The 21,156-nt window shown below is 40.1% G+C and overlaps 1 protein-coding gene across 5 annotated transcripts in view; it reads left to right on the top strand.

The window, feature by feature from the left end:
- Nucleotides 1–21,156, top strand: part of MID1 (midline 1) — a 328,093-nt gene that overhangs the window by 187,050 nt on the left and 119,887 nt on the right. For 4 of the 5 annotated variants that reach the window (XM_078854053.1, XM_078854057.1, XM_078854052.1 and 1 more), the window contains exon 2: nucleotides 17,459–18,174. In XM_078854053.1, the coding sequence (XP_078710179.1) occupies nucleotides 17,515–18,174 (660 nt within the window). In that variant the 5' untranslated portion in view covers nucleotides 17,459–17,514. Of the gene's footprint in view, nucleotides 1–2,963; nucleotides 3,188–17,458; nucleotides 18,175–21,156 lie in introns of those variants that run through there. The other variant, XM_078854055.1, reaches the window with a different exon arrangement.

Raw genomic sequence — 21,156 nt, 5'->3', positions numbered from 1 at the left:
GTGTGGTGTGTAGAGTTGCTGGTGAGTATTTGCTTCAGGTTGGGGGGATGTCTCTAAGCGAGGACTGGCCTGCCTCCCAAGGTCTGTGAGAGTTAGGAATCGTTTTCCAGGATAGGTTGTAGATCATTGATAATGTGCTGGAGAGGTTTTAGCTGGGGGCTGTACGTGATACCTGGTGGTATTCTGTTATTTTCCTTGTTGGGCCTGTCCTGTAGTAGGTGATTTCAGAGTACCCGTCTCGCTCTGTCAATCTGTTTCCTCACTTCCCTGGGTGGGTATTGTAGTTTTCAGAATGCTTGATAAAGATCTTGTAGGTGTTTGTCTCTGTTTGAGGGATTGGAGCAAATTCAGTTGTATCTTAGGGCTTGGGTGTAGACAGTGGATCGTGTGATGTGTCCTGGATGGAAGCTGGAGGTAAGTATAGCAGTCAGCAGGTTTCCGGTATAGGGTGGTATTTGTGACCATTGCTTATTTGCACTGTAGTGTCCAGGAAGTGGATCTCTTGTGTGGACTGGTCCAGGCTGAGGTTGATGGTGGGGTGGAAATTGTTGAAATCCAGGTGGAATTCTTCAAGGGCCTTCTTCCCGTGGGTCCATATGATGAAAATGTCATCAATGTAGCGCAAGTAAAGGGGTACTAGGGGACAAGAGCTGAGGAAGCGTTGTTCTAAGTCAGCCATAAAAATGTTGGCTTACTGTGCGGCCATGCGGGTACCCATAGCAGTGCCACTGACTTGAAGATATAGGTCGTCCCCAAATCTGAAATGGTTGTGGGTGAGGACAAAGTCACAAAGCTCAGCCACCAGGTGTGGTGGCCTCATCAGGGATAGAATTGAGGCAACCTTCTCCCACTATCCTTTGTTCCTGTTAAACATCTTTAAAAGGGGAACCGTGAAAACTTTTCATGTTCTTATTTTGGGTAACAGGTTCAAAAGAATTATCTTTATCCAAAACACCACTGTGCAAGTCTCCCTTTCTAATTTAGTTTATCTATCTGTTTGGCCCCCACTACCATAATTTCTGAGCACCTCACAGTCTTTATTGTGTTTGTTGTCACAACAGCCCTGTGAGGTAGGGTAATGCTGCTCTCCCTGTTTTTATTGGTTGGGAACTGAGGCACAGAGAGATTAAGGCCTTAATGCACAAAAGGAGTTAGGCACCTAGAAAATCACTGTGATTCACAAAGCCTGAGTTGGGCATCTTGTACAACGAATAGGGAGAGAATAGGCGCCTTAGAGTGCAATTCACAAAAGCTAGCACACCACCTAAGCAATGCCAATGAGAAGGATGTGTGCCCCCCTCTCAGAGATAGGTGCCTAAATCCTGGCTCCAGGGAGGTGCCTTGGGATTCTCAGTTGCAAAATGTCTCTTGGTGGTAAGTGCCTACACAGTTAGCAAGAAGCTGGGAAAGAGGAAGGTAACATCCCTCATATCTTTTAGCCCAGTGGTTAGGGTACTCACCTGGGATGTGGGAGACATACAATCCAAGTCCCCACTCTGCCTGATGGGAAGAAGGAATTTGAGCAAGTATCTGCCACCTCTCAGGTGAGTGGCCTACCCTTCGGGTTGCAGGACTCCCTGAGATTCTGTCCTGTTGAAGCTCTTGCACTCTGAATAAATAATGGAAGAGTCAGTGGAGCAGGGGGACTAGATCCTGAGTCTCCCAACTCAGTGCTCTAACCGCCAGGCAACAATTGGATTCTCATGAGGGTGTGCTCATTCTAATTTGTTTGTTCACTCACTCTCTTTCAAAGAGTCATTTGAGCTAGAGAGATAACCCAGGCCTGAGACTAACTCTATTGCCTGGTGCTTAGAGCACTCACCAGGTGTGTAGAAGACCCATGATCTCATCTTCTTCTTCAGTGACTCTAATAATTTATTCACAGTGGAACAGCGTCAAAAGGAGAAATCCTTAAAAAATCTGAATGAAGTAAGTCGAAAAGGGTTCCAAACCATTGTTTTAAGGAAATGAAATGCATAGGAAATTAAATAATCACAATGTTTATTATTCCATTGTGAACAAAATACAGATTCATGTGGGGAAAGAAAGACCAAAGAGAATGTTTGTTTGTTTTGCATCCTTATGGTCAAACATCTGAGGTACGTTTGCTTTCTCTGTGCTGTGCTGCAACTGCATGAAAGAAATCATTGCAACATGAAAAACAGAAAACACCAGGAAGCAATTCTTTCCTGCTGTTTCCACTTTAACATGAATTTTTTTAACACCTTTATTGGAGTCCAAATGTCTGGTGTAATATCAAATCAGTCAGGATTACAATCAGACATTTTACATGCTTTTGGGTTAATCTGTAGTTTACTCTTGAGGGTTGTTCACTTGCACACTGATAATTTAGCAATGTTTTTTACACAACTGCAATCACCCAGTGCTTCATCTCCTAAACTAAAAGAGGTGACTTATTGCTCTGTGATTCTGGAAAGAATTCCCTTCCCAATAAATACAACTAGGTGTTTCAAGCAGCTGCTCCAGCTTTTAGGTGAACTCCTGCCAGGCTTTGTTTATGTGATGTATTTTTTAATAGTGCTTGGAGAAAACAATAAAAATAGCAGGGGAATCATTTGTCATTTTTCTCCTGTAGTGTTCTACATTCTGTGAAGAATTAGAAAAGTTCTGTACTGTTCACATTGTGTGACAGGTTTTGCCAGTTCAAGTCAGTCTCTTTTACAGGCATGGCAACTACAATTCATTATTCAGCTCTGCATTAATTACACAGCAGGCTGAGCTTCCACTTGTTCAAGTTATGTGGCAGTGTAGCCCAATGTCCTTATTACAAGCCATCATTGTCGGACAGGTTATACAGAAGCTCTGTGAGAGAATCTGATCCTCATTGCTTTTTTACTTGATTTAAGTTGAATGCTGAGAGAGATTTTGCTTTAGGGTCAGTGACTAAGGCATCTGGATTGCTGAAGGATTTTTGATTCTTAAACTCTGGCGGAGGTGATTAGGTGGAGCTGGTTTTCCTGGAATTGTAGGGTAGATTTTCCTGTTGTGTTTCAGCGTCCACTGTCTCACAGTTACAGACACAGTCACAGTATCGCTCCAGGATTACTAGGACAGTGGTAGCTGCTACCATCTGGCCGTTTTGGCCTGTCAGTATTTTTTGAGTGGGTCAACGTGGTCTTTCTCTACAGAAATGTATCAGCCAAAAGAACTAGGGCGAAATCCATCGGTGGGTATGTGAGTTGATACGTTCTTGAGGGTTGGAACAGATACTTAAATTCTCAACGGCGAGATTACATTTTCCATTTTCAAAAATATTTTCAAATGTGTTTAACAATATGGTAATGCAGCATTTTATGTTTTTGTGCTATTATAGAAAATGATCTTCTCTATATGGAAAGCTTAACAAAAATGTTTCTCAGTAATAAGCTATTTTAAATTTGTGTGAATGTTGTTGTTGTTTTATCAATTGGTGTTAAGCTACTAAAGAAGCCTGGAAAATAGGCATCTTCATTCTGGTAAATGCAACTTTATAGTTTTGGTTTAAAAAGTATCCAATAAAGGGCGAGGTAGCACATTTTCCCTCAGTTCTCTCATTTAAACATGAAATTTCCTACAGCCCTCTACCGTGCTTGTGCAAAGTCTTTGAAATCACCTTTTGATATAAAATATTAATTTGTTACCAATCAAGTTACATAATCTAAAACTTTGACATGTACTAGGCTAATGTCCTAGAGATACATGTTAGAAGGATAAACTTTCTTTTAGCACCAGTATGGTCAACGTGGTATAGAAGACAGCTTGAGCATGTAAACTATTTTATTTATGTGTGATTGAAGTAATGCCCACCAGATGTACTATATATATTCAGTGAAACCAGGAGTGTGTATGAGCCACAATTACTGAGTTTCTAATCTATATTTCCCAGTAGGATATTTCAAACTGAACAATTGTCTGTCTAAGGGCAAGATAATCTGACATTCGGAGAGGTCCATTTTTAAAGTAGCTATTTAAAAATCTAATAGATAATGATGCTAGGGTGTGTGTATGTTGTGGGGAGTGCGGGTGGGGGTGGGGCTGGAACTGTACAGCTACATGCCAGTAATTCTATCCATCATGTTACTCGTTTTCAACCAGTAAAAGTTAAGGGTCACTGTACTCTGATAATTAACCAGAAATGTATAACATGCCCTAGGTCTAGAAAGTTGAACCAAATTAAAGGAGATTTTACATTTTGTTGGTGAATGGCATTGCAAAGAGCTGTAACTTTAAGTATTTGTTTTTCTCATGCTGTCATCAGAAGTAATTAGATACTGTTGTGATGGGTGCTATAGAAAATTTTGTGGTAGAAAGACAGAATATCTATTTAGTGTACTGATGCAACCATTCTGTATAGAGAATAATTTTGCTTTTGTTTATTCCTTTTCACTCTCTGTCTCTCCACTGTAAGGTGTTATACTGGACGGTTGTCTCTATGACATCAGTCACTACCCCAGGTAGCAACATTTAATGGATAATTTCCTTTTTTTTTCTTTCTTTACTCTCCTTTTCTACCTTTTTAGAGAGGTGCTGAGCACAAGCATCCCCCAATGATTTCATATGGGCACTCTGCACCTCTCCGGATAAGAATTATAATGAGAACATAAGGAAAGCAGTACTGAGCAAATGCTGTACCACACATTGCATCTTGGCTTTAAAATGCGTGGCTAGAGAGAAATGAGAATCGAGCACCAACTCCCAACTATTCTGAGACTGAGTAATAAGATTTCTGAAAATCCTGTATTTACGCAGTAAAATTTAGCTCAGATGCGACACCCAGCTATCAATGAGGTTCTGCTTTTGTGCAACCTTCCAGGTGGATTGAGGCAGATGATTTCCTCCAAGGTCAAATAGTAAATGACTTTACTCAGATTAGAACTGAGTATCCTCTGGCTTCCCAGCCTTTTCTATGTGCTGGAACTAAGGGTATGGGGCGGGGGTGCTCCAGCACCGTCTGGCTTGAAGTGGTTTCCATTATATACAGGGTTTACAGATTGGTTCGAGGTCTCTCAGCGCCCCCACTATAAAAATTGTTCCAGCACCCCTGCAGTCTTTGTTTTGACTGCTGTTCCCACCCAGCCCCACAAAATCTCCTTGCTCTCCTATATTTTTTTTCTTTCTGAAATGAGCCAATAGCGTTTGGCACTTTTAATTGTCTGAGTTACACACTGTTACTGATACTGTTCTTTCATTTGCTGCTTTTAATTCTTTAGCTAGAAGTACTAAAGCTATTCTGCATGGCTGCTAAAAACCCTCAAGGCGAGATTGTATGGTTGTGGGCAATTGTTTGTTTTGTCTCACCGTTCTCCTTACAAGGGATGCAAATACAAAAAAGAAAATACTTGAGATTGCCAAGGTTCATGTTTCGTGGGGAGATGTTACCTTTAAGTTCCCACAAAATAAGAGGGTGGATATGCCTCTGTGAGACAGTGAAGCATTGCAGGCTCTTTCTGTCAGCAGGTAGCTTTTGCAAGCTGTTCTCAAACAAAGTCCACAGACAAGGAAAAGTAGGGTGACCAGACAGAAAGTGTGAAAAATCAGGACGGGGGTGGGGGGTAATAGGCTCCTACATAAGGCAAAGCCCCAAATATCAGGACTGTCCCTGTAAAATTAGGACATCCGATCACCCTAAGGTAAAGTAAAGAACTCCCCTCTTTGCCAAGATTGGGCTTTATTAACAAAGTGGTAAGACTGAGACTTTTACATCTCACCCTGAGTAAGGGGCAGTGCATAACAGACCAGGGAATGAATTATGACAACAAATTGTAATTTCTTTCAAGACTCATCCTTGCTCCAAGGAGGAAGAAAGGTGCTATTGGCATTACCAGTAGTTGATTATTTCCCCCTGTGTTGGCTGAGATATGCTGGTCAGCAAATCGACCAGCTGCACAGTGGAGTTAAGAGGGAGAAAGAGTCTTACACTTGCTTACTTGTCTGCATAGAGTTATAACAGCAAATCACTACCTTGTCCAAATAAATTAACAATAAGATACTAAACTGAGGCTCAAGCTTTCTCTCCAGGCTTGGCTGTTCTTAGGGTTCCTACTTAGAGTGCTCAGCCCACACCCTAGATCTTTTCTCTGTAGGAAATTATCCCCACCTTTCTCATATTCAGTGGAGATAAGAAGCTGCCTGCCTCAGTGATACAGCAGAACCTCCTTACTTTTGAATGGAATAGAACAGAACCCTTTCCCAGCAGAATCAACACCTGCTAACAGGGAGGGTTGTTTCACTGCCAGCCTGTTATACTCTCATTGTACTATACCAGAGGTGACTCTTGGCCTGTAACTAAATTGAGTTTCCTCCTCATTCTGTAACTGGCTAAAGCTGAATGGAAATGAGATGGGCGCAGCAGACAATAATGAAAAGGAGATAGCCATCTTTGAGATACTCCTGACCCAAAGACATATTTTTTCTTGTTCTTGGGATTCAGGATTTCAACAAAGATATTTGTAAATTCTCCATGGAGGAAATCAGGAAGCCTGGAGACAGTTGTTTTGCAAATCTTAGTCAATTACACTAAAGTGTAACTGACATAAGGCACAAAAATACATACTGGGATTGGGTTCTGCTGCTTGTTCTGCAATTGACTTTCTATGAGGACATCGCAAGTCAGTGTCTTAGCTCATAGAGCCTGAACCATGCTAGGAAGATGGGTAGGAGGTATACAACAGTGGTTCTTAACCAGGGGCCTGGGAACCCCTGGGGAGCCGTGAGCAGGTTTCAGCTGGTCTGCTAAGCCAGGCCAGCATTAGACTCACTGGGGCCCAGGGCAGAAAGCAGAAGCCTCGCCACCTGGGGTGAAGCCTGGGGCCCTGAGACCACCACCTGGGGCTGAAGCCAAAGCCTGAACAATGTAGCTTCACGGGGGCCCCAGTGGTGTGGGGCCCCAGGCAATTGCCCTGCTTGCTACCCCCTGATGCTAGCCTTGGCTTTTTTAAGCAGAAAGCCAGTTAGTGTGGCACAGGTGGGCCGTGGAGTTTTTATAGCATGTTGGGAAGGGCCTCAGAAAGAAAAAGGTTGAGAACGCCTGGTGTAGAACACTGTCCTGAAACCGTTCTGCCTGCATGGGCCAGAGTGGGAGCGTCCTTACTAGGATTGCCGATTTTGGTTGGACGTATTCTTGGAAGTTTCATCACATGACATTATCTTTAATTAAAGATTAAGCTTTAATTTCTGGAGACTCCAGGAGAATCCTGGAGGGTTGGCAACCGTAGTCCTTCCTGCTGTCCTCTGTTACAGCTAATGACTGCATTCCTCTCAGAGCTGTCTCACAGACACCAGGCCATATGTGTGAGGGGCTCAGATCACAATCTTGCCACCACACAGACATGTGTAGTGTCTGTCCGCCCTTTGTTCTCTCAGGAGACAAGCAGCCAAATTTATCTGTCTGTCTCCTGCACAGATAGCAGGGCTCTCTGAGCCCTATATTCCTCCCCTACAACAGTGCATCTTCAACAGAGCAGCTATAGTTTGCCCCTTATCCTCTCTATGTCATAGTCAATCGGTAAAATAGGGACCTACCTCACTGGGGCCACATGAGGCTCAGTGGATTAGGTCCAAACTCTCCTCTCAGCTACACTGCTACAACTTTACCAACTTTGCCCCTTAAAGTTTGTAAAATGATTTGGGTCCTTGAATGAAAGTGTGTGCAAAGGGAAAATCATTTTTGTTGTTGCTCATTTTAATTCTACTTAAATACTTACTTAAGTGATTTACAGTTTTTAAAATCTTTCCCCCTCAACTTACCTTAGCAATACAGTCTTCATTTGAAAATACATTTATTTGTCTTATACAGGCACTCAGAGGAACATACAGAAAGGAATTATAAGTGTGATAGACATACAATTGGAATAAAATGTTCAATATTGGATTGGGAAAACTTGTAAAAGCCAGTGAGCTGATTCTTTTCATAGTGGTTGCAAATGTGCAGAGTATAATACTGAGAACACATTTCTGGTCTGTTAGAATAAAAATACACTTTCTTTATGGGACTTTTCAGCTATCACATGTGAGGAGCAGAAAGCAAGGCAGAGAGGTTGATGGGATATGCCTGGTGGGTAGGATGGAGATTAGTTTAAAAAAGCAAGAGCTTTATTTAGCCAATATTGCATCTGTACATTGAACTTCCAGTCTGTTTAAATTCTAAAAGCCCCGTGAGATGTGAGGTCATAACTTGACTGTTGCAGCTCCCCGAACACCTCTTACAGCTATTTTAAAGGCTCTGTGTGATGTGAGAACAGACCCTCGGTTTCTTCTGACAGTTTATGATTCATGGTCAAAGTTTAGGATGGTTATGAATTTAAATATGGTGTTTACCCTTGTAGTGCTAGGTTCCCCCTCGAGTCTTTTTAAGTACATGGTCGTTGTCACCCATAATGCCATTACACTGACCAAAAAGCAAAGTGAAGTGCCCAATTTTTGCAGCTGTATAACTAGAGAAACATTTGAAATTAATCTCTTTTCATTCATTAATTCTTTTCATGGAGAGGTGAGAATTATTTTTATGTAAGAGTCTTTTAGCTGGTGTAAATCAGTCAAGTTAATGGAGCTCAATCATGAGGTCAGTGGAGTTATGGTGATTTACACCAGCTGAGGATCTAGCCCTTTGTTTTCAGCATTCCACATTTCAGCATCATACACCTAAAAATATAGAACTATTGGACACACATGAATATTAAACAATTCAGAGCATTTAATTTTTAAAACATACAGAAGCATATTAAAATATATATCTGCTATTCTATTTTAGGTTTCAGAGTAACAGCCATGTTAGTCTGTATTCGCAAAAAGAAAAGGAGTACTTGTGGCACCTTAGAGACTAACCAATTTATTTGAGCATAAGCTTTCGTGAGCTACAGCTCATTTCATCGGATGCATACTGTGGAAAATACAAAAGATGTTTTTATACACACAAACCATGTTTATCACTACAAAAGGTTTTCTCTCCCTCCACCCCACTCTCCTGCTGGGAATAGCTTATCTAAAGTGATCACTCTCCTTACAATGTGTATGATAATCAAGGTGGGCCATTTCCAGCACAAATCCAGGTTTTCTCCCCACTCTCCCCCACAACCCCCCCCCACACAAACCCACTCTCCTGTTGGTAATAGCTTATCCAAAGCGATCACTCTCCTAGCCCTTTGGGGCTTTACTGTATATGGTCATTCTTGATTTTTTTCAGTTTTTAACGTAAGGCTCAAAGAATATTCTAGTTCCCAGATGATTATTAGATCCCAGTTTGGTAAACGAATGTGTGTTTTTTCTATTGAAGATTCCACTCCTGTGAGGTGCTGAGCATTCTCAGTCCCGCTGATGTCAACTTGCAGGATTGGGCCTTTAGAACATGTGTTCTGTAACTGACATATGACTTTCCACAGACAGAATGATGCCCTCAGGACTATGTTTAACCACAAGTGGTGTGGAGGATGTGCTTTTGCTGTATTTGTTAACATCTCTTAAATGTTCCAAAAAATGTAAACTGTTACAAATATTATGACATATCCTATGTAGTTTACTTGTGGACAAAACAGTTAATTATTCCTTTGGCAATGAAAATATATGAATAATGTGAAATATTCACATGAAAAATATGACATTCACTTGTGGCAAAAGCTGTTGAATGAATACTCTCCTTTTGTAGTTTTATTAACCCTCAGTTTTACGATATAAATGAGGAAGAGAGTTCTCTGCAGTAAATGGAGGCTTATATGTAATGATGACTAGCTTTCCCTAATGTAGTGAATGCGTCTCTTCCCAAAGTATTAGGAATAATTTGATTATCAGCTACATGTGGATGGTTGCAGTCCTTTAAAAATATGTCTATGTCAAAGTAATGAAATGCATAAATAATTATTAACAGCACTAGTTAATCACAGACCTCAATTATCTGAGATATAAAAGTTGAAAGTAGTTAATGGATTAGGGGCAAACATTAGGTTGTGAGTGTTCTTTAATAGCATTAGGAATACTTCTTGAATCTGATGCCACATGTTCTAACTGTTCCCTAAAATGATTCTATTTATATCCATCAGGAGAAGGAAAACTACAAAATAGATTTTCTTTCTTCAGAGCTAGTACTAGAAATTCCAAATGTATCAATTACAGATGAGACAGGTTTTCTTTCTTGCCTCTTTCAGTGCCCATATCCGATTCTATGATAAGAATGTAAACACTTAACTACACTTTACTGTGCATTTATACAACATCCTGCTAACCTGAAAAACAGACATTGCCTATTATGATGTTACTTTGTGTCAGCACTAGAAGACACACACCCATGTGCGCACGCACACACTAATTCTGCCTTTGACTCCATTTCCAAATTTCACTCAACTTCATTATAAACAGTTTCTATACAGTACATTCTTTGTGTGTGGTATCTATAAAGGTTTTGCAACTTATTTTATAACTGCCATTCTTGGATTAACATAACATGGTAATGTATATAATAAGGACCTTTTTATATTAATTTTTAATTTTTAAAGTTTGAAAGACCTTTCTACAAAAAAAATAATTGCATCAGCAGGTGTTTCATGTCTAATTCCCCAGTCTTGCATGCTTATGTACCTGTATGGCTTTTACACATGTGAGTTATTCCCACTGAATTTAAGTACATCACAGGTGCTGGAAGGATGGCAAGAGTGGGGGGAGCAAATCCCTCTCTCCCCCCCCGAGTCCCACCCTATTGTAGCCTCTGCCTTCCCGGAGCCCCTGCTCCCCCCACACACACATACTCTCCCTGCTGACCAGCCTGAAGCCCTCTGGTGATGTGTTCTTCCTGTTTCCCAGACCCAGCGGGTTCCCGGCACCAAGAAGAGCCTCCACTGTAGTTTTGGTAGCTGACAGGTGAGGGCCAAGCTGCTGGCATGTGGCTCAGTGCAGAGTGGGACCCAGGTGCCAGCCAACCAGGCCAGGTTACAAACTGCTGCCTCCCAGCCAAGTTTTAAAGGTGGGGAGGGGGAACCATGGCCCTTTGGGTGCCCGGAACCTTTGTAGAATTGGGGGTGGGGAGGGAGGCAAGGCCAAAGTGGCAGAGGAATTAATATTTAAATATCCCACAGACAGCATATATGTTTCTTTTGTTAAAAAGTGGGGTGGCCATGGCACCCTAACCACCCCCTCCCCCCCCCGGTTTTAGTGCTGGTGACACGCGTCAATGTTTGCAGCATGGGCCCTGACATTGCAGTACTGAAATCCGGATATGTTGTCAGTAACTGTTGCTAGGAAAAATGCCAATGGAAACTGCTTTGGGTATATTTAGGATATGATTCACCAACACATGAAAAACTGAAATCTTGTTAGTGAGGAGACACATCAGAGAATCTCCAGATATAGCACAACACACCTTTTTTGCTTCTGAATAAATACAGTTTTACCAAGTTGCACAGTCTTACATGCACCGGAAGACAGTGGAGAGCGGCAGCTGGTTGCAGCTGCTTCAGCAAGTGTAGGACTGCTCAAGGACAGCCCTTATTTATGCCACTGGCTCAAGAACCTTATGCCAGTGGAGGATCAAGAGTAGCAGAGATCCATTCTGCCACATTGATACCTATCCCATCTTGTCCGTGACCTGCCCCTGACACACCCTCTCCTTCCACTCCCTCTGAAAAATGGGCAACTGTATGGAAGCATTCGAGCCACCTCTGCTAACTTTACTCCAGTAGAGGGTTATTCTCCATTGACTTTGTGACGCAAAGTGTCCTTAGTTAACTAGAGCCTGTAGCCTATTATTTTTAAGTATAGTTTTACTTTTTAGTATAATTTTACCTCAGTTATAAAATTATCACTCTTCAAAAATTAGCAATACGTAGTCTTGTCCTGAATGTATTGGGTCAAAATGGTGGATGACATTATCTGGTAGTAATGATATTATTATGTAGTTAATGCTAAAGAGAAAAAAAACAGGCACTCAGATGTTGTGGTGATGAGTATAAAATAGGTAGGAAGATAGAACGGTTCTTAAATCTACCTGCAGAGATAGTTTCAGCTTCTTGGTATGTGTAGGGACTTTAAAGTATTTCATTGTTGTTGCACTCCTAGGACCAAAGAAAAGTAGAGAAGAAATACTCAGAAGTACAATGTTATCATTGTACTTTGGTCTGTAACCTTAAACAAATTGTTTAAGGGGTTAAATGCAATGTCACCTCAAGGAGGAATACTAACACACGTGTAGGGTGCATTGGATTTTTTCTCTGTTTGCTATAATAGCTGCAAAATACTTACTAGAGCCAAGAAGAATATGTTACATTCTCCTCAGTGAATGTATTTTTGGGTCTTGATCGTGCTCTCATTGAAATAAATTGCAAGAGTCTTAATTACTTTAATGGCACAGGCGCTGGATATTGTCAATGAAGAAGTGTTAGGCTTTTTGACCAAAAATAGATGTATAGAATTGTGAGTTTTAAAAAGATATGATTTTCCACTATGAACATTTTCTCTCTAAATGTAGCTCTTTATATTCATGCATTTCATTCATATCCAACTAATAATATACAGTTCAAAGACACATTCTTCTTGGACTTCTGTTTTTTCTTAAATCATAATACCCCTGCTCTGTGTGTTTAAATTGCACTTAAATAAAAAGATAAAGCATAGAAATAATAAAGTAAACATAGTAATAAAATCATATTGCAGATCATAATAGTAATGAAACAATCATATAAAGGAAGAATTTTCCACTGTACTCCGCTCGTACTTGACACTTGCGAGTTAAAGTAAATTAGTCAAATTTCAGTTTAAATTGTCCATTTCTCTTTCTTTTTTTCTAGGGAGCTTGAGGATGCTCTCCTCATGGAATTAAAAGGAGTTATCACCAACTCAAAGTTCTTCAATTTGTCTTAAAACAATGGGTCAAATCCTGGCCCATTGAAGTCATAGGAAGGGAGTTTTGTCACTGATTTCAGTGACATTTCACCCTTTAAGGGCCAACATTCTATTTCCAGCATATTTCATACACTGCATTTCTGTGAGAGGAGATTCAGACTTCCAAATGTTCTGTTTCCTCTGAGGTTTCTTCCATTCAGGTTCCCAAGAATTCAGTCTGACTCCAATCTCATCACACAGGATCCTTTATTTGGTATACAACAGGGGTTCTCAACCTCTTTCTTTCTGAGGCCCCACTCCCCAACATTCTATAAAAATTCCATGGACCACTTGTGCCACAATATCTAGTTTTCTGCACAAAAAAGCCGGGGCTGGCATTAGGAATAGTAAGCAGGGCAATTGCCTGGGGCCCCATGCTACAGGGGCTCTCGCAAAGCTACATTGCCCAGGGCTCCAGGCTTCAGCCCCATCAGATGGGGCTTCGGTTTTCTGCCCTGGACCCTAGCGAGTCTAACACTGGCCCTGCTGGCGGACCTCCTGAAACTTGCTCACGGTCCTCCAGGATGAGAGCCACTGGTATACAGCAAAGCTACGCTGCTGAGTATCAGATTCAAGCGTAGTGGTTGAGCATAGGGCATACCACATAGCCACAGCAAACCTTTTCCTTTTATATACATTCATACATCACATTGCATTTATTATACGTTGCATCACATGTTTTGGGATTGGCTTGGTTACTTTGTAGGAACTAATCTCTGTGCAGCATGCTCTGTCCATGCACAACTTACTGTTTACCTCATCTTTACATTCCCAATTTATCCATTGGACATTTGTAAATGGTTCCCTCTTATCTTAGCTAGAACAAACATTCTATTTTTAGCCTGCTGATCCTAATCCTGTCTCCCAAAAAGTGAGACCTCACCCATGTCCAATTACTCATGTCAAACCAGGTCTACATTCAGTTCTTATTGAAGTAGGTTTCCCAGCTAGAAATAATATTAATGTTTTAGCATTTGCTATTTCACTGTTGTCGATTGCTAAAATTACTTCTTGTGAGTTGAACTTAGTATTTCTCATTGCAATAATATTTTTAGCCTGTAATTCTAAAGTTTTTGAAATTACCAAATTATATATTCCAAGTTCTTTCCACTATTGCTGTTTTTCCTGCACTGGTTGGGTGGCAGTAATTTTACAAACTACAGCTTTGTAAAGCCACAACAGAATCTATTATAAATCATTTATACTGAATTTTTGTTTCTATGATAATACACTTGGCATATGGGGTGGTTTTTTGGGGTTTTTTTTTCTATTGGTATTAAAGTGCAGTCTTCCAATTTCAAGAGGTTAGAAGTTTTCCAGAAAGCTCATGAAAGTGAAAGTTCATACATGAAAATTTGAGAAAAATGTCATTGGGTTTTAAGAGACTTTGTGGATGGATTGCTAACATGACCTGCACTGAATTGTTTAAAAATACAATAGAAGGATTGTAATAGTAAAGTAATAGCAGGATTGTAGTTGGTTAGATACTCCTATTTGGATTGTCTTTAGCATACTCTGTCCCTCTTACAGCTTACATTAGTTTTTGGTTCAGTTACAGAGGCAGTGGTAATGAAAAATGCAGTGTTATTAAAAGTAAATGTCATTGGTAGCTACAAAGGAGAGGAGGTGCAGATGATTTTGCTAGAGGTTTTAGCAATATTTGGTACAAGGGGACATATATCATTTATTGAGCTCCCTCGGTGTGTTCAATTCTGAACAAACAGGAAGACAGGTCTCTAAGGCCAGATTTTGATGCCCTTACTCTCACGGAGTAGTGCTACTCAAGGAGTAAGTTACCATTCAGTAAAAAGAAAAGGATACTAGTGGCACCTTAGAGACTAACCAATTTATTTGGGCATAAGCTTTCGTGAGCTACAGCTCACTTCAGCGGATGCATTCAGTGGAATACATCTGATTAAGTGAGCTGTAGCTCACGAAAGCTTATGCTCAAATAAATTGGTTAGTCTCTAAGGTGCCACAAGTACTCCTTTTCTTTTTGCGAATACAGACTAACACGGTTGCTACTCTGAAACTTACCATTCAGTGTGAATAAAGGTATCAGAATCTGATCCTACATCAGACTTGGACAAAATAGTCTATAAACACCTTTCTGAAGCACTGGGTAAGCTCCAGCCTTTGGATCAGTGGTGCATATACCTCCTTGTTTATCTGTAGTTGACTATCATTAAAAGCCATTTGTTTCAAGGAGGCAACTGAACAGAGATAAGGACGTCACCTGCCACACACTGAGCCAGCGGGATTTCCATATATAAAAGGAAGCATGGGAGAAGCCCCAAATCCTAAACAATTATAAGAAAGAAACGCTGAAGGTCAGTGTGTTTTCACTGAAATGCCAGTATAGAAGTAACAATTAGGTTTGCTGGCTTAAAACCTTGGCTTCTGCCAACCATAAATCCCCTTCTCTTATTTTCAGTTCATCATATAAAATACAGGATAAATGGGTGATGAGATATTCTGTTGTGGTGTGGGAATGAATTCAAACAGCATGAATGAGGTTTTGATCATCTGGATCTGTCATGGAACAGTGAATGAAGAAAAGAAAAGAGACACTGTTCTTCATCTGCAGAATATGCTTTCATCTTTTGTGTGCTGTGTGACTGTGGTTGATGTGAGAGTGGCGGGTTATCATTGCACCCATGTCAAATCAACAGGTCTTTAATTTTTAACAGGCACAGCATGTATTTCTGGCATTTGATGGATAGTTATAACTGAATTAGACAGTGGCAAAGTGAACTTTAGTTGAACCAAGATCATCAGCACAGTAGACCTGAAAATTAAGACTTGTGATGAGGTCAGTGCGTTTTTAAAATCTTCAGAGCTTTTGGCATATATCTGGATGACTGCAAAGGACCAAAAACATCCCTGGAACTGAAGCCTCAGTGCCCTTACCCCAAAGCATGTATGAATAAGAATTAATGGGTGATTTGAACCTTGCCTCCATTTGTTGAACTTTTCTGTTCTGTTATGGTTTGTATTGGGGTTATATATAGCATTCCTGTCACTGTAACTGCAGTCCGAAGTTTAATTGTAGTGAAATGCAGAAAGTTCAAAGAGATTTGGTTCCCAAGCTTGCTAATGAGCACCAGGCTCTCTTCACCCTTAATGAACCAAGGTTTGTATGTGGATTTTTTTTTTGAAATGGGAGGGAGGCAGGAGTTCACACAACTGAACAATGACTTTACAGTGTAAAGAGTGTGCAGCTGTGCCATCTGAAGCTGTCCTCAGTTATGAGCAACAAAGCTTAAATAGATTGTACTGTGAAGAGGTACAGCTCTGTGAGTGTGAAGCATAGCTTTTGCTTCTGCTTCACTGACCTGTCTGCTTGCAATAGCAATGGGGCCTTGATGAGAGCTTAGGCAGGGAGAGCTGCGTAGGGCGACTCTTTCAAAATCACTCCCTGTAACTTGAATAGAGAAGAAGAAACAAAATGAAGTTTCAGTTGATCTCTTTCCAGGGATGTACTGCTGCATTTTCTTGAAAATCCCATGCCCTCCATCTAAAAGTCATTGGTGATTCCTTAGCCTCTTCAGCTGATCCATAAACCACTAAACTGAGTATTTTCAGCCGATAGTCTATTTTCCTTCTAAATTGTAATAACAAAGATTATACACACAAAGAAAAATTTGTTAAACTAAACAAACCACAGATATGAGCTTCTGGAAGATCATTGAGCTAACGTGAAATATTATGTCTTAGGTCAAGCTCATTTGAAATTTGTGCAGAGCCAATATTTTCTGTTTAAAATAGATATCTATATTATATTTTGTCTAACCTCTCTATTTCTGTTGCATCCATCGCTGCTGCTGCTGTATATATGTGTACGTATATGCCACATTAAGTGTGTGTGTGTGTGTGAGATGAATTTATGCATATATACACATTCTTGAGAATATATATACACACACCTCTGTACTCTGCTGCATGTGTACTGCACTACACGTATATTCACAAACATATAGATATAGAGACAGATATACCCAGTATATTTATGTACCATGACTGTAACATTAATTAAAATGTGTAATATGAGACAATGCCACAATGTGAAGTACAGAAGCAACAAGGAGCTTTTAGGTTATCTATTATAACACTGTGGCTTAATCCTTGCTCTGCTAGTCTTCAAAACAGAAATAAAAAAAAAAATTGCCAGCAGGTTAGCAAAGCAGAAAGCTGCTTCTGCAGCAGGAATCTGTTTTTACTGTGATATGTTGTTCTGCTGTTTGAAGGTCTTAATTTTGGCTTTTAATAATTCAAAAGCACCAGAAAACATCTGCTGTTGCCCTCAATCTCATGTTAAAGATAGAAAAACCGACAAAAGGGTTTTGGTTTTTTGTTTCGTTTTTTAAATACAAAACAGTACAATTGCTATGGTTTTTTTTAAATTGCTTTTGTTTTTTAAATACAAAATAGTACAATTTTAAATACCTTGACGTGTGCCTATGCAGATTCAAAACTTTAGATAGCTCTTCCGTCTGCCGTGGTGGCTTGATAGTACCAGTGGCGAAAGTTGACAACCCCCCGTGGCTGACCCCTCTTGCTCTCTCTCGCCTAATCGAATTTTGCGTTATGTTTCCAGATAGCCGATCAGCTTCCCTGGATTTCGCTGACGACACAGGAAAGCTTTGCCTGAAGATGGAAACACTGGAGTCGGAATTGACCTGCCCTATCTGTCTGGAGCTGTTTGAGGACCCACTGCTGCTGCCTTGTGCTCACAGCCTCTGTTTCAACTGTGCGCATCGCATATTGGTCTCCCACTGTGCCACCAACGAATCAGTGGAATCCATCACTGCCTTCCAGTGCCCTACTTGTCGTTATGTCATCACTCTGAATCAACGTGGTCTAGACGGACTGAAGCGCAACGTCACCCTGCAGAATATTATCGACAGGTTTCAGAAAGCGTCAGTGAGTGGGCCCAATTCTCCTAGCGAAACCCGCCGAGAGCGGGCATTTGATAGCAACAGCATGTCATCCAGTGAAAAAGTTCTCTGCCAGTTCTGTGACCAGGACCCTGCCCAGGAAGCAGTGAAGACCTGTGTCACTTGCGAGGTGTCCTACTGCGAGGAGTGCCTCAAAGCGACTCACCCGAACAAGAAGCCATTCACAGGCCACCGTTTGATAGAGCCTATTCCAGACTCTCACATCCGAGGATTAATGTGTCTGGAGCATGAGGACGAGAAAGTTAACATGTACTGCGTGACTGATGACCAGTTAATCTGTGCCTTGTGTAAACTGGTTGGACGGCATCGTGATCATCAGGTGGCAGCTTTGAGTGAGCGCTATGACAAATTAAAGGTTAGTTTTACCTACTCACTCCTTGTAGCCCAGCAAGCAGGGTGTGACAAGAAGCTTAGTTGCATGATGGGGAAATATGTTTTCTCACCTCTGAAGAGTGGTTGGTATGGGTAGGAGTGCAGTCTGCAATTAATATGTAATATGTATGTACACACATATATCTGTTCTTGAAAAGGTGTCAATTTGCTGTAGATAAAGTTACCTCAGTATTGTCTAAACTTCCCTATACTTACCATAGGGAATACCAAGCATACTACAAATATTGAAGTAAACTTGTTCATTTATTTAAAGCATTATCTATAGTGACTGGTAAGTTTTTAACGTTGATCGCTGTACATATAGGTGTGTGTATATACATATACATGGACATTGAAATTTCAGACATTCTTTGAATATTCTGATGACAATTATTTTTAACGCAGTTGCTTACAACTGGAAATCCCTCTGCATCACGCTAAGCAGGGGAAGCATTTAAGAGCTGTCTTCAGGACTCCCCCAGCAACAACATTCACCCACACTTATATAAGACATAGAAATGAAAACAAAAATGAAATTGTTTCAGAGCTACCTGTGACATTCCCTTGGTTATGTGATTTTTTTCTCCCCCTCCCTACCCCTTCCACATCTATCCTATCAGGTAACAATGCTGTTCTGACAGTCCTGTGTTCCGTTGCAGAATGTCTTCAGTATAGTACCGGTATTCCTAACACACATTCTCTGGATGTTCTCCAGTTTCAGCATGGAATTAATTTAAACAAAGCTCCAACTCAGGTAGTAGTAACTAAGTAGAGAAGTATTATACCTCCTTGAGCCCAGGATCTTTTAGTTACCAGATTTGCATGCTGCTGCAGAGCAGAATAAGAACAAACGAACCTCAGGAACCCCCACCCCCATTCCTTAGGGAAATGCAGCTTTGATTGTTTTGAAGGAAGACTACAACTGAGAGATCATGAGTATGAAGGTAAAAAGAGCATTCTTCTTCTTCTGCATACAATGGTTTCAATGGCAAAAAATTAACAGAATAGGTTGAATTTAACTAGAAGTCTTATCTCAAAATATATACTAATAACACACATTGTGTGTGTGCTTTTATGTTTATATATGAGTGTGCACACACACACACACACACACACACACGTCGTCTTATATTAAAACAGTGAATAGTAATAGGAAGAAAATCTGGCTGAAACTGACAGCTTCCTTTTAAATCTTAAAGGATTTCTTGTTTAATAATGAAGTCTAGTTATTTTTACATATATTACACAATTTTATTCTTTGATAAATATAAGATTTTTTGTCATGATTGATAATAGTTTACTTTAGTATTATAGAATGTGGATATAAAAACCCAATAATCGGCTTAATGAAATGTTACAATTCGGTAGATGAATTAGAACTGTTACATCGCTATTGTTCATTGATTTATATTGGTAGGAATGCACTATTTAATGTGAAATACCTGCCATAATTAAATATTCGTATATATTCGTAAGTATATTTTTTGGTGTCTCAATATAAGCAATTAGGAAATATCTCACATTTTGATTTATTTAGATGTAGTAAGCCTAAATATAGCATTTTTAAAACAGTTGACTCTTTTCTTTATAGCTTTGAGTTAATATCACCAATAGCTTGGAAAATTAAATTTAAAGCCAGGCTAGTTTGTACTGTACTTAGGTTTTCTGCTAGCTCTGGTTGTGAACATGAATGCAGTGGGTAGAGTAGATGATTGTCAAATGATGCCATTCCACTTTAAGGACAATGCAAATGATTGTTTAAATTCCTACTAAAATTATTTAGCTAAATTCTCTTTACATATTGTATTACAGTGTTTTGGCATTTTGTGTCCAAGGTAGCAAGATATCCAAATATGTGTTTCCTTGGCCCCAGCAATCCTGCCAGGTGGTTGATCTCTTCCCACAGATAGTTCTTTCAAATAACAACAAGCCTGTCTGAAGGCCATTTGTTACCCACTTCATCATGAGCTACCATTCTCCTCATATAATCCTTCCCTCCATGTGCTGCACTACACTCTGGGTAGAAGGGTAGTAGGCCAGGTAGTTTCTTTCAAGATCAAAGTTCCATTCTCTGGCCATCAGCAAGGCTATTTGAAAACCATGCCCTAGCCTTTCTCTCCCTACCCTTTTCTCCCAGAGGCTGAGAATATTTTATGTGCTAAAATCCTAGAGCGAGATCTATAGCATGTAGATCGGCATCATTCCATTGAAATAAACTGAGTGATGTGGGTTTGCATCAGCTGAAGATCTGGCCTCTGCTGTCTGTCAGACAAGCAAGAGTTCCAAATCCACTCTTGAATTCTGGTTGTCTCCTTCATTAAGGGTAATATTGACCTTTGAGATAGATACAAAGTCAGTCTAGCTACACTACTGCTACTAAGAGTGGAAGGATCTTGTTCTTGAGTTTATATGGTGACTTTCATCCACATGGACGTGTAGAAGCTAATAAGCTCAATGTTAAAATTAATAAACTAAAATGTCAGCTAAAAATGGATAACACTGATTGTGAAAATACTGTTATTTAAATGAAAAGATTTTTGGTGATACGAAGATTTTTGAAAAAGTGAACATCTATTATTCTGTAAAATCGCTGGACTCATTCATAAATTTCTAATGATAACAGTTTCCTTAAAAAACCAAAACACACCATACCTTAAGTGACATTTTCTTTCAGTGGAGTTTTTTTTAAATCAACATAGTGTTGATGCTAACGAAAGCAACTAGTTGGTTTTTGATATGTAGCTCTGGGTGTCAAGCTATGCTAATTACTTACATTCTATCCCAGCAGTGTTGCTAATTATTTAAACAATATATCATCCTTCATTAACCACGGGACAAAAGATGCCATTACAATCTAGCTCTTTTTGTGGCAAAAATGAAGCCCTTTAATTAAGGGTTCTGGTACACTTGTCTGAGGCTTGCATGCTACAGTGGATTTAACAGTCAATGTAACAGTCATTGTGAA

Source organism: Lepidochelys kempii, chromosome 1, assembly GCF_965140285.1.
Source record: "Lepidochelys kempii isolate rLepKem1 chromosome 1, rLepKem1.hap1, whole genome shotgun sequence".
In the NCBI taxonomy this organism is placed as follows: domain Eukaryota; kingdom Metazoa; phylum Chordata; order Testudines; family Cheloniidae; genus Lepidochelys; species Lepidochelys kempii.
The sequence above is the reverse complement of the archived record's forward strand: the minus strand, read 5'-3'. Positions and strand labels throughout refer to the sequence as shown.